The sequence below is a fragment of the Aptenodytes patagonicus genome, chromosome 8 (genome assembly GCF_965638725.1).
Source record: "Aptenodytes patagonicus chromosome 8, bAptPat1.pri.cur, whole genome shotgun sequence".
Lineage (NCBI taxonomy): Eukaryota > Metazoa > Chordata > Aves > Sphenisciformes > Spheniscidae > Aptenodytes > Aptenodytes patagonicus.
The window spans coordinates 3154685-3168949 of NC_134956.1; the positions used below are offsets into that span (position 1 = coordinate 3154685).

At 41.3% G+C, this 14265-nt stretch overlaps 1 protein-coding gene across 1 annotated transcript in view; it reads right to left on the reverse strand.

Annotated features, from left to right (window-relative positions):
- Positions 1–9200, reverse strand: part of SYN2 (synapsin II) — a 192526-nt gene extending 183326 nt beyond the window's left edge. The window contains exon 1 of the mRNA XM_076345983.1: positions 8767–9200. Coding sequence (XP_076202098.1) covers positions 8767–9134 — 368 coding nt within the window. The 5' untranslated portion in view covers positions 9135–9200. The remainder of the gene's footprint in view (positions 1–8766) is intronic.
- Positions 9201–14265: the final 5065 nt, after the last annotated feature.

Consider the following 14265-nt stretch of genomic DNA (forward strand, 5'->3'; position numbering starts at 1 on the left):
CTGGCTGATGGTGGCACGTGATGTTTTTGTTCTCCCTATCTAGTTGGTTGGGGGAGAGGGACGGACACAAAAAAGAGGTGATCACACTTTATTAGGCATCGAGCCTCCCACAGTTGTTTTGGTTTTGTTCTGTTTTTCTGTTTTGTTTTTAATGAAAATAGGAAAAGTACATTTATGCCTCTATCTGCACAAGCTGGGACTAAGTCCCTGACTTCCACAGAGGGAGGAAAGAACTTCTATTCTCGTGCCCCTACCTCTCATATGAGGAAGTAACTTACAAAAAATGGGCTGAGACCAAGCAAACACAGGTATTCAGAGCTGAAAATAATTAAGAGAACATTGTTCACACTCCTTCCCAGCTGCACTTACAACATTGTGACATCCCACGTGTCTTCTACCTACTTCAATCACAGATACACAGGAAGACAGATAAAGATACCTGCAGCGTGCAGAAAAAATAGGAAGGTTCTTCAAAACCTGAAGTTCCATGTTCTTCAGCAGTGTCTACTGGGCCAATCCATTAATTAAATGGATCCCACCAAAACTTACAGTTCAAAAAGGAGTAAACAGGTATACTCTTGCAGCCCTGATCAGCTACGTCGCCCTGCCAGCTTGCTTACTGATGGGCAGCCACAATCACAGCACAAGCCCTAGACATCCCACGCTATTGCCTGACACAGCTGAAGCGAAAACCACCCAGCCTTAGCTACAGCTGAGGGCCAACCCTGTTCTACTTTAGACAGCACAGGTCAATAGGAAAATGAGAAACAGCCTCTTCAGATTTAAGATTCAGCATCTTCTGAATTAAACATTTCTATCGTTTTTGCTTGCAAATATATAAATGAGGATTTGACCTTAGTCACCAACTTTTTGTTGGGAATCAGTGTATTTGTCAACAAGAGTTCATTAATATTTATGTTTCAGCCACGCAGGGACACACTTGTGGTGAAAGTGGGTACTGTAAAACTGACAAAGTCTTTCCACTTTTTGCAAAAGCTTAAACTAGTCTACAGTTGATGTTACCACGAATACCCATCATTACTCTCCTCCAGCTGGCTGCCTTAAAGCACAGTAGCTTTCCTCCGAGAAGTTGTTTGACTCAGCTCAGATAAAGCTGTTTAATTAGCAAAAGCAGCAGTGCAATCAAGCATTTTGCATTCTAGACCAAGGTATGATGCTGTCCTCCCAACCATGGCATCTGTAGCCTTATCACCTCATTACACATTTTTTTCACTCCACAAGGTAAGTAGCCTCATCCTTGGAAGCACTATCATTATTCCAGGTAACATTTATGTCACAATTTATTGCTTCACTTTTTGTCATCTACAACACAGCTGTCTTTGCCAACTTACTCTTTTCCGTTCTTTGCAACTTTTCCACCTACTTGTAATTACCCTTTGCTGCTGTGTTCATCCAACCAGGTCTAGAACCCTTCTGTAGAGGTTCTACATCCAAATGTGACTTCCTGTATTTGTCATTCTCTTCTTCAGACACAAGTTTATACTCAAACACGTATTTTCACTAAAGTCTTATCATATTTTTAACACAGATTGCAGTGTATCTTTTCTACAAATGTATAAAAATGCAGATCATCAGTCTATTTCAATCATATTAAAAACAGATTTCCTTAGTTTAGAGCATTCACAATGGGTAGGCTGGCTGAAGAGCTAAAGGTGATAAAATCACGTGATATTGCACATGAATACTTCTGTGGGTGACCATCACATGGTACTATTACAAACTGGGTACTAAAAATGCATACAATGAAGTCACTACTTTAAGACTATATTGATACTGTGAGAAAATTTAGCATCAATCTTTTGGAGAAACATCATTTCAAAAAAGATGTGTACAGTCTTGCAGTGTCCTATAGTGTTTACAGAATGGCAAATAACATCCATTTAAAACAGATACAACTCAAAATACACTAAGTCCTCTAGACACTTTTTCCAAGATGAACAATAAGAAGTCTAATAATATAGTTTTTAATAACATTTTGTTTCATACTGTTCCTATTTCAAGAGATTACAATTTATTACTGGCAAATAATTACCAAATTCTGACTAGACTGTAAGTAGAATTTCTTATTTCACTTAGGTCCAAAGTCTACAAAGCAATTTGTTATTCCCTTTATCTCCTGCTTCAGTTTTATTACTTTGAAATATACCTACCTAAAAGTCACGAATTATTTCCTTGCCAATTTTTCTATCTCCTTTCCATTAAGGCGAACTCAGAAGAAAACATTGGCAAACACTTTTTTTTAAATATTACCTATTCAACCGAACATGTTACTATAGGTTACATCAAGCTTCAGAGAAGTTTCTGTGGTCTCTTCAGAGATAAAGGAAAAAAAAAAAAAAGATTCACTCAGATTCTGAGCACAGGGGACAGGGATGGGACGGGGGATGACACCAGATACAACCTGTCCAAATTTGTAGTCAGCATCTCATATACACTAAGTTGCCTAAAATAACATTAGAGCATGTAAGAGCTTGTTTAGCTAAAGCAATACACAGAGTCCGGAGGACAAAGTGAGTTTTTTATATCTAGTCAAAAAGGCAATCTCTATCATGCACTGTGTTTTGCTATTTATACTAATATAGCCAAGCATTACACATGACAGAACTGTAGATAAACAGAAAAAAACTTTGCAATTTTTTCTTAGATCATCTTAAAATACTAGCACACACATTGGTGCAGAACTATATCAGCTGGCCATTTCAGAGAACAGATGTGAAATACAATTTGCATGAGATTGCTGTATGCTACAAATTCAGATTCATTAACACATTATGTTACATACTTCAGTTAGTTCAGCTGCATGTCCTTGTTCTCAAGTTCTTGCCCAGAGTGGATTTAATGTTTAAAAAAATGGACAAAGAACAAGGAACACAGCTCAGTGAGCTATCCTTCCACGCCTTCAGAAAAACACATTCAGTTGCTTACACTTGATAAGGAGACAGAGCTCAAAATAAACTTTACCTTGCTTTGCAGGAACTCACGTTGTTTCATCCGGGTGCCTGAGTGTATCCACCCAGCCAATGAAGAGACGTGTTGCTTGTGCTCATGGCAGCCCCTGCTTATGCCTGCATTTCTCCTTCAACTATGTTGTTACTTTGATTGCAAAAATGGAGAGCCCTTACTGCAGAGTTGAAAACTGCAGTGTGTGCTGGAAGTAGTACTGATCTAATTACCTGCTTGTAAGAAGCCGCCTAAGTACATACTGTCTTCATGTAAAATCTGGTTGCCAGCTCCTTTTTGGAGTACTAGGAACTCAGTCCAAAGGCCATAACTAGAACTAGACTGCAACATACCCACATTTTTTTAAGATTCAGACGAAACTTCTCACAAAGATAATTTCAAAGTGTGAAGGTCTCATATGAAGCAAAAATTAAAGAGAAACCAAAGTAAAATCTTTATCACTCTTGCTCAGTTTCAGGGGTTTTAAGGAACATGTTGCCTTCTTTGAAAGATTACAGTGTCACACCAAAGGCAAGGTTGTTTTTCCTCTAATATTAGGAGTTTCTTGTTGCAAAAGGCACAGCAGTTCTTAATTAGCATTTAAAATTAATAAAAGTAACTTATTATATGTCTTTTCTTCCTATATAAAATACATCTATTGATAAGATTACCTTTTCTTTACACTCATTGCCTGAAGGCATCTATCTACATTTAGCCATTTGGTCAGTCTTAAGAGCTTAGACCTTTCTAAAAACTGATCTCCTTATACCTCTGCAACACAGCTGTCCCTTGCCTTGACTTGCTTTCAAAAACTTCCCACCTTCAGCCCCTAAACGAGTGCCAAGGATCCTTTCAATCCCTCTCCCTCTGTGCAATCACTACTAGTTCCACGTTTGCCCATGCCCTGGGTTTCCCTCCCCATTTTATATTGTGGCTTTATGCTTTATACTAGTAGCAGCGTGCTTTGCAATGCCAGGAGGCTGGCAAGAACACTGTCCTTCTAGACAGTGTCATCCCAGAGGAGTAGAGCGCGCTCTGGCAGAGCAGTTGCCCTCATTTATGCATTACTAAAATCTAAGTGACACCCTCTAAAATTGGAAAACTTGCTAACCGAAGACTTACACTGAATGCAATCAACACTGCAGCTACTAAATCAACATATTACTATCAAATAAGATAAATGAAAATTCTAGTTCAACTGGAGTTAGGAAATACTAATTAGTTATGCACAACTGAACCATCCCTACTGAACAGAAAAACCACAATGAATTTTCGTTGTAGTATGCAAGTTGTTTGGTAGTTACCCCTACATAAAACAACCTCACATTTTTAATTGAAACTGTTTTCCACCTTCTAGTAAATGCAAAAAAAACCCAAGAAACCCTTTCTGCTCACTTCAGTAATTTTTTTGTATCATAAACCAGTGTTTTTCTGCACTATGACAATAGTGTTCATATTAAAAACATTTATGATGAGCAATGTTTGCCCATAAATGACTCAGTAATTTTAAAACAGAAAGTTTGCTCTTCATATAGCATTTGTCCCAGCCATTTGGAAATTATCTCTTGGGCCTATCACAAGATGATTAACTACTAAGGCAATAAACATTGCAAGAAATGCGTAATTCTCTGGGGAAAAAAGATACTGATACTTACAACAAGATTTGTGCTTAAAAATACAAGAACAAAATTTTTCCACTTGATTCTTTTTATAGTTTCATCACTACTGCCAACGAGTCTTATATTCGAGCTTTAAAGCACAAGACAGACAAAGCAATAATTAGTTTTCAATATTGAAACAGCTTTCTAAATATTACACATAAGCTTTTAATAAAGATAATCTATATACACAGCGTTTTGGCACCTTGCCACTGATGTATGGCCTCTAATCAATTGCTTGTTCAGCACTGAATATTCAGTACATTTTGTATACAGAACAAAATGGTTATTTTCTGAGGAAGTTAAATACATTTTAATATAAACTTATCTAGCTGAAAATTTTGGACACTTAATGGAGACCAGTAGTTAGGAAAGGAAAATTAAAAGAAAAGGTTAAGCAAGCTGCCTAGGTTTTAATTCCGCTCTGTCACTAGCCTCTTGGATGACCTTGAACAAATTATTTTACTTCCTAGTTTCCTCCATTTGTAAAGATATCAACAAAGATGCCTAAAGCTGTAAAACAATCATTGAAGTCTATGACATAAAATCATTGTTAAAGCTAACAAGTGGTTCCTGAGGCTTTCCCCGCCCAACAGATCCATGAAGTGTCTGCGAATCAGACACTTTTCCACTACATCTTCAAATACTTTGTAAGGTTCTCAACTAGATGTGTTAACTCAGAAAAGGGTTCTGGACATCAGTGAAGGTATTCAAAATGTCTGTTCAGTATGCAGCTGCAGATGAAAAGAACATGACATTAAAATGCATAAAGAATAGGCCAGAAAATAAAATTAGCTTTTCCAATGCCTTTATATAAATTAACAGTACTGTTCCATTTGAAGGTTTGCATTGCAGGTCACCCCTTTGTTATGGTGATATTCTGGAACGACAGAAGGTTTCAAAGATAACTGGTGAAAATGATCGCTAGCTATTTGCTTTCACGTTTGGACCGAACGATCATACATTGTATAAAGGTGACTAAGAGAAAGTATTCCATGAGAACCAGAACCAATGAAGACCACTTGTCATGGATTTGTCACTGGTAGTTGACTACAAGCTTTAGTTTGTTTTCATTTTTTTCCTACACCTGCCACTGAGGCACGTATAAAGCTACTAGCTGGTAGAAAGTCTTTGATATCAGCTTATTTTGTAGTCCTGACTTTAGTAGAAGCCCTTAGAGGCTTCTCATCTACGTAGCTGCAAGTTTCCAAAGAACCTGTAGGAAAAGAATTGTCTTTCACAGCTCTAACAAATCTTCGATTGAGAGTGTTACTGGAGAAAGGAGGATGGTTTGACACAATGACTGCATTTGCTCTCTTTCCTTAAGAAGTCAGATAATATAACACGGTACAAATACTTACAGATAAGTCAATTCTCCCATTTTTCCCCTATCCTATGCCATACAAGTAAAGAAACTGAAAAGGATAATTCCAAAACTTGCAATAGGACAAACTTCTTAAGGCAAGAAAATGATAAAAGAAGTCACTGAGATCAAGATTAAAAAATGCAAGCAACAACTGAGCATTTATTTATATGTAGAATATCCCATATGATTCCATTAGCGACAATAATAATGTTGGGTTACTAAATCTCAGACTTCAAGTATCAGTCAACCTCTAGTAGAAAGAAAATATATTAGAAACAAAATGTCCTTTTGATGCCAGAGGTAAGAGGCAATATCCTTTGCTGACAGAAGAAGGTGCTTAGTGCTTGCTCCAGCCCTTGCTAAAAAGAGGATACTGAATTGGTAGGATTTCAGTGTGATCCAGACTGAAATTCTTTTATTTCTATTGAAACTGCAATCCAAAGCAATACATACGTTTTCAATTTAAGACAAACACAATGCAGCTCAAACCATTACGAAAACAAATGCCCAGCATGTGATCTTCCTCTCAGGATTAACGTAAATCAGCTGAAATTGTTTCTTAGGAGGCTCTAAGAGATTTATTTGGTACTGTTTTTCTTGTTATTGACAGGGTTTGTTTAGCGTATCACATAACAGCAGCTCTACATAACCTCATCTTGCTAAACTGTACGTCAATGCATCACACCAGGCAGGGTAGCTGGTGTGGTGGCCATCACTGCAATTCATCTATTGCCAGTTCCAATCTTCCAATATTTTTTTTTCAAATTATCATTCACATTCCATTTTAGCCCATATAGTCAAATTCTACAGCAGTTCAATACATGTCAATACGGAGAACCATACTTCCCAAAGGTATGGAACAAACTTTTCTGCACGTATTATCAGAATACACACATATATATATATTTTCAAAATGTATTTTAAAATCTTCAGTTACAAAATGATTAGCTTTTTGGAGGGGAAAGAGCCAGTACAACTACAAACTGTTCTTTCTAGAACTACTACATATCCATGTCACATACTATGAGAAATAAAAAAAAAAAAAAGAAAAAAAAAGAAAAAGCAGGCAGGCATGAGTAACCTTGTGTATGTTTGTGACTGCATCTAGTCTCCTACTTGGAATGCTGTTGATGGCATTCACCATGCAGAGGTTGAAAAGCTTTGCTATTGCCGACAGTCTGTGTCAATTTTGGGTGCATTGATCAAGTACGTAAAACATACCATGTTTATAATACACAGGATGGCTTCGGTAGGTATAGAAGAATTCTACCAGAAACAAACTTTATGAACATATACAGTTATTTAATTTACCAAGCAAAAATTTGTTCACCGTAGAATATTGTAAATAGATGTATCTGCAAGGCAGTGAGCAGTGTCCATGGATGCATCTCCATGACGTAGGTACAGAGGCTGTCTTAGTCCGGCAGATACAACCACCTTTTTTTTTTTTTAAAAAAAAACCAAACCAACAAAACAATCACAAAACCAAACACAGAAGAAAAAACCCGAAAAATGTAACAGGTAATATTATCTTAACATTAATAACATATTCGTTATAGATAAAGGCTTACATTTTTGTTTCAAGTATTTTATTAAATTACCATTTTAAAACAAATTGTATCAAATCATAGAACTGTACAAGTCCATCTAGACAGTAAGGCTATAAATTTGAGAAGCTGACAATAAAATCACAAACCCACAATCCATTACTGAATGATGTCAGTGTTATAAAAACATTCTTGTTTTACTCCGTATTATTTTAAGGCACTATTAAGACCTTATATACTGTAATTAGCAACAGCGAATGAGACGATTCACAGCTTGACATGTAAACACACATTATAGGGAAACAAGTTAGTGAACGATTGATAGGTATACATCCTTCCTATAAAATACAGCATCCACCAGTCATACGTGATAAACAGGTCCGAAAAAGCTGTAACCTCTCCTAATGGTAGCAGCCAGGCACAGGAAGAAATGAGTTGACGTACAAGTTTTATGTTTTGTAAATCCCACATTTTTTATGGCGATAGTGGAAGCAAAACACCCACCCCAAACAAAACCTGCGAAGTTAATTAACCTAATCGCACAAATTCACAGGGCTAAGGTAAAATTGAGGGCTGGTCCACAATATCCTGAAGGACCTTCACCCAAACACGCATTTTAGACGCTGCAACAGAAGCAGCGGGATCAGTGTGAAAACAAGCCCGCTCATAAATATGAATTAACACACGTAACGCTACAACCACACGCAGTTCAAAACAGAAATTCGTGCCTACGACATCTAAACCCTACCTGCACCTATACATGAGTTCTGTATTTCGCTAGAGAACACAGGATATGCTTTTTCAGGGCCGTAAATACGTTTTCTTTAGTGTTCTGATGGAAAACGGCTTTCATTCCTAGTCAGGCGCTCCAGGGTTTGCTGGTTTTCGCTCCACCTTCCAGTCCGTAACGCTTCGCTTCAGCCCCGCGGCTGCCGCCTCAGCGAGGCCGGGCGACGGGGAGGCACTGCCCGGCGGCCCTCCCGCCGCCTTCCCCGGCCCCGGCCCGCCGCGCCGGGGAGCCTCACCCCCCCCCGCCCGCCCCCCCGGGTCCGAGGCGCGCCTCGCCGCCCCCAGGTGAGCCCACATCCGCCGGGGAAGGGAGAGCGGCCGCTGAGCGGGGACGGGGCCCGCGGGGAAAGGGACCGCAGTGCGAGGGATGAGAAGGACGGGGGAGGAAGGAGGAGGAGGAGGAGGAGGGCGCAGACGGGCATGCAGAGGCGCGGGGGCAACCTACCAGTCCGTGTGCGGCTCGTCGATGACCAGGAGCAGCTTGAACTTTCTGCCGGCAGCCGAGGAGACGGCGGAGGAGGGATCCACCAGACCGGCCGAGGCCGCCGTCTGCTTCACGGCGTTGGAGAGGGAGCTGAAGAAGCTGCTGCCCGTTGACTGCTGCTGCTGCGGCGGCTGCTGCTGCTGGGGGGGCGCCGACTGCGGCGGCTGCCGGCGCTCCGCAGCCGGGGAGGCAGAGGCAGGGGCCGAGGAGGCTGAGGGAGGCGGCGGCGGCTGCTGCGGCTCCGGCCGCTGCAGGTCGGTCATGTAGCCATTGGGCAGGTTGGCGATGAAGCTGCTGTCCGAGAGCCTGCGCCGCAGAAAGTTCATCATTTGGCCGGGCGAGAGAAAGGCGAGGCGCTGGCGAGGAGCGGGAGGAGGGCGCGGGGCCGGGCGGGAGGGCGGCGGGCGCCGCGGCGGGCTCTGCGATCCGCAGGCGGGCTCGGTCGCAGCCTCACTGCCGGCCGAGGCGGGCGGCGCTGCCTTCACCTCAGCAGCGCGGCCAGCGGCGGACTCACTCGCGCGCGCCTGCCGCTCCCGCCCGTCTCTAGGTGGCAGCCGCGCGCGGCGCCGCGCCACGAGGACGAGGAGAGCAGCGGCCGCGCCGCGCGCGCGGCGCCTCGCTCCCGCCCCGCCCGACGGGCGCCCCGGAGGGCCCCGGCCCGGCCCCGGCCCCGGCCCCGGCCCGCCGCTGGGCTGGAGGCCGGGCCCCGCCGCCCCCCCGGCGGTGGGAAATGGGCCGAGGGGCAGCGGCGCAGCGAGCGGGGCGTCAAAGCAGCCCCGCGTGCGGCGCCTTCGCCCGGAGCCGTCCTGCGCTGGAGGCTGACGCGGTGCTGGTTGCAGCCTGAGCAACCAGCCCTCGGTCAGCGTCTTTTCTAAGGGGAAAACCCAGAGTAACGCATCTCCTGAGCCATGGCAGGGCTGAGCAACCGCTCGTTCGGTACCGGTGCGTGGTGAACGCAGAGGATGGCGCCTGGCACCGGCAACATGGAGTCCAAACGTCAGGGAATGAGGCTGTGCCGTCCTTAGCGTCAATTACAAGCCTGAATTAAGTTTTATTTTTAGCCTAGATACTAAATGCCTTAATTTGTCAACAAGTAACAACGGGGCATGGAACAGCAGCATAAGCAGCCCTCAAAGCGGAGCTATTTATAGTTGTATTCGATGCTCATCAGCACAACAATGGATGGCGTTGCCATGAAGTTGAAGAGGAAAAAACTGCTGGGAACAGCCCTGTACTGGCTCAAATCACTCTGCTAGGAACAGCAGCAATTTAAAAACCATCTATGACACGTTCCAGCCTGAGAATCGTTTGTTCCAGCAGCTGCCCGCAGCATAACAACTGCAGTGTTGCAAGGGGAGCAACAGCAGATTGTTGCAAGCTGTGCTGCATCCGTAAGAGAAGGCACAGGCATTGCCACACTTCTATCCCCCAAAATATTAATGAAGCCTCTTACTAATAAGCAGTGGTGATGGTTCTTTTTTTTTTTTTAGCTAAAAAAAACCCCAAACCAGTTTAATGAAGGTGAAGTGCTGTGTATCGTCAGGCAATTTGACGTTCTCAAGGAGAACTATGGGTGCGTTTTCATGCCTTAAAAACTGTAGGCTTTCTTGAAGAGTAATTGGAATTCTCTTTCCCCTGAGCTTTGGAATAATCACTATGTGTTTTAACATAAAATACATACTCAGCCTTTATTGTATGACGTACACACTTATCCAAGATACACATAATCGCAAATCATTTTGCAATTGATCTTTACAGGCCGTACTGCGTGTAACAAGCGCTCTAAGACTACACACAGGAAATTCACACAGCAATTTCTTTTAAAGTCAGAGATTTGATAAAGCTTCCCTAACACTTTCACAGTTTAAAGTTTACATGTTCAAAGGTATAACCGCATAGGATTCTTTAATGAATCACTGAATTTAGAAACGTTCACATACTGTGTCAGGACAGAAAATTAAATAAAATATCAAGGCTATTAGAAGATGCTTACATTTAAAACACCATAGACAAACTGGGGGCAAATGTTCACTCTGCCGAGCCGTAATATAGGCCACATACAGATACAGCTATTTGCATTAAGGGCACGGAAGATTCAAACAAGTGGAACAATCCTGGGCTACGGCTGCAGTTAGAACGTTCCTCTCATTTCACCAATCCGTGGCTTGTGCTGCCACAGAAGTTGTGGAACTGCACTTGCATCTAGATAAATGTAGGTACTGCTCTCAGTAGTATTAAGATATCTTGGGGCTATTCGGATTTCTAAAAAGCTTGTATGCAAGCGCAATAACGCAAGTTAAATCAGCTACAGCACATGACAGAAGCAAGTCACTTGCAGACAGAGGTAGAATATTGCACTTCGTCGTGGCAAGTGCACATGTATTATTTCAACTGATATTACACACGCAAAGATGATAAAAATCACAAGACTGAGGAATATGCTTGAATAATTGCATCAACAATCCCCCCTCCCTTCTCATCTAAAAAGCAGGAGGCCAACGTAAAGAAAAAAGGATGCTTATACTTTTCAAAATATGAGGGTTTATGCAATACAATACACTGAAAAACTCTTAACCCATCTGATACTGAAAAATTATATTTAGACATTTTTTAAATTACTGGTCTAGACTGTAGGGTGATTGTATAAAAATGCCCCCCCTTTGGACAGACTGCTTCCTGTACATACTCAGAACCTGCTTATTCTACTGACAAAAATCAGTCAGTCTTGCAGAGCCAAATTAAGCACAGCAGAATGAACTGTATTACATTTTGCTGTGCACATTAACAAAATTATTAACCAGGTCTCTATTACAGGGCTGAAATCTATCTTCAGCGTCAGCTGTACTCTTTGTTACAAAGGCAAGATACATGTAGCAAACGGAAATGATAGGGAGCAATTTGAATGTCAGGATCCATTACTATAAAACAAAATAAAAAAAAGATTAAACGGAGTGGTTAGGCTGCTGAAATTTCAGTGATGTAAGATCTATCCTTGTTAACATATTCACGTGGAAAACTTTTGTTTTCCGATTGATGAAATCCGATTCCTGTCCGTAGTACTTCCCTGTATATTCTCAGTGCAGCCAAATAATTACTTTAAGATTATACAGACTGATTCTAATTGTAATCATGGCCAACAGACTCTGATACGGTTGCCCTTTATGGTTTCACGAACTGTTAGATGTTTGGATAAGTAGCAGAAGCCTTGTTCACCTACCCTATGCACTCAGAAGATGTTACGGCTATATAGAATGCTAGAATAGAAGGTATTTCCTAGCTTACACACTTTATTCACGTTGAATGCACTGTCTCTTCTCTGTGAGCATCTTCTCAGAAATTTGTACTTGGGGTTTCCTGTGGCTTGGTTTTGGGTTTTTTTTTACCTCTTTAACATTACCAGTATGCTGACTACAATTTTAAATAATATCAATCAATCATCCTCAATTGCTAGACTTCTTTAAAACATCCCGTAGCGTATTGTAACAACCTTATAAATCTAAAACTGCACCAAGGCAACTGGCAACTGAATTTGGTCAAAGCCTCAGAGAACTCAGTCCCTAGCGCAGAACAAAAGAAAAAGCAGAGTTCTTCGTGTAGCACTGTTGGTACTGTGAATGGAAAACGTTGTTCAAAGAGTATCAATAGAATATTACAGGGCGCTTGCTAAATTTAATGGTACATAACACTGTGCCTGAAAAAGAACTAACACCACTTTTTGTCTGACCTACTACTCATGATACTTCAACACCTCACGACACGTTTGTGAGATAGTTCAACATGATTATATCTATTAGGAAGTGAGAATACTGAGTCACTGGTATGTTAAACAACAAAGAGTCAATATCAAAGCAGAGAGAATGATAACAATTTTAAGTACAGTCTTGTTTCCTAACATTGAAATCACAATGCAAAAAAAGGTCAAATTACTGGAAATTAGTTGTGTTGGCAAACTAAGAGGAAAAAAAGAAAAAGAAAGGATGAAGCATCCTAACTAGTACACTTTATAATGACTTTCACATCTACGTACCGGTATTAACACAGAAACAACTACAGAAGGGTTCATGTTAAAAAAGATAATAAAAGAAATTTACAGGCAGGTTAGGGCCAGTGTGTTTTGATTTCATATTCTTTTGCTATTATAACGTAAAACTAAACTTTAGGCTGGTCAAATGCCTCTTAAAATTATATTAGCATTTTAGAGAAGTAACTTCCAGATAACTGTATGTGGTGGAAATGAGTCAAGTTTACATGCTAGAAATTGGGATGCCTATCACTTGAGCAGATTGAATCTGAATCATTTTTAGTGAAAACTACTTAACATCTCATGTTATCAGCTATTCATCTACAAAAACATGCAAGTCTACAAAAATATAATTACATTTAATGGAGAAAAAATGACTAATCTTCTCAGCCACTATACCGTACATTATACTATGCATATAGTAATAGAGAACAGAAGTGGGAAGAATCCAGGGAAGCATTTTCTTTGCATTTTATGTGCTAATACATGTTCTAACCCACATGGACTTCTCCACACCACATCCTTAGACAAGACGTTCCGTTATTTGAGTGAATTGTGTTTCATGCATACCCATTCATGGCATGCTTGCAGTTAAACGTTCTGTGCAGGTCTGCGTATCCAGTTCGGCCCAGAGAAGGAGGAAGGCGGCTGCCTGCAGCAGAGGGGAGCGCAAGGGTGCTGTCCGTGGTGACAGCGGTTGCCCTAGGGAAGCAATTCGCACGTTTCCCAAGCACTGACCTGCCGAAAATGGGAACAAGCCAGAAGGGAGAGGAAGGAATATTGGTGGCAGGTGACGGTCTAACCGAGTCTGGAATAGCAGGCACTTAAGCCTATTTTCATGATAAACGCTAAACAGAATCTCTATGCTGAAAAGAAGTCACACACAGAAAGTACTCTTCTGGACTGTAGCGTATCACCTGGCAATCCTCGCACAGATCAGCATTATTTTCAAAAGCCTCATAATTTATTTAAACCCATGCTAGTAGGTCATCAAAATTGTCTTACAAACTCCATAGAAATATGACACTTGTTTGTCACAGAGATAAAGAAGATACATACATATAAAGAAAATACAACTGAAATAGGGCTGAAGTGGATGTTTGCGATATGCCAAGGATGTTATGCAGTGTATAAAGGTGACATACAGTATGTCACCCATCTTTAATGACATGAGTCATTAACCAAACACAATGTTGATAATACTACTGCACACCCTTTTCCATGCTTTATTCGTAGCTGATTTTTTAAAATATTTCTCTCCCTTAAGAGACATACACCAACTAGTAGGATAGCTACAGTAATCGCATTAGTCTAAGGCTTCACGAACACTAACGGAGTCACTTGCGTCAATGTTCTGTTGGTGCGAGAGAAATGTTTGTATGGAAATGGATTTGCTGAATTTGTGAAGTGGTACTCATTTTTAAATATTCACATTTCAA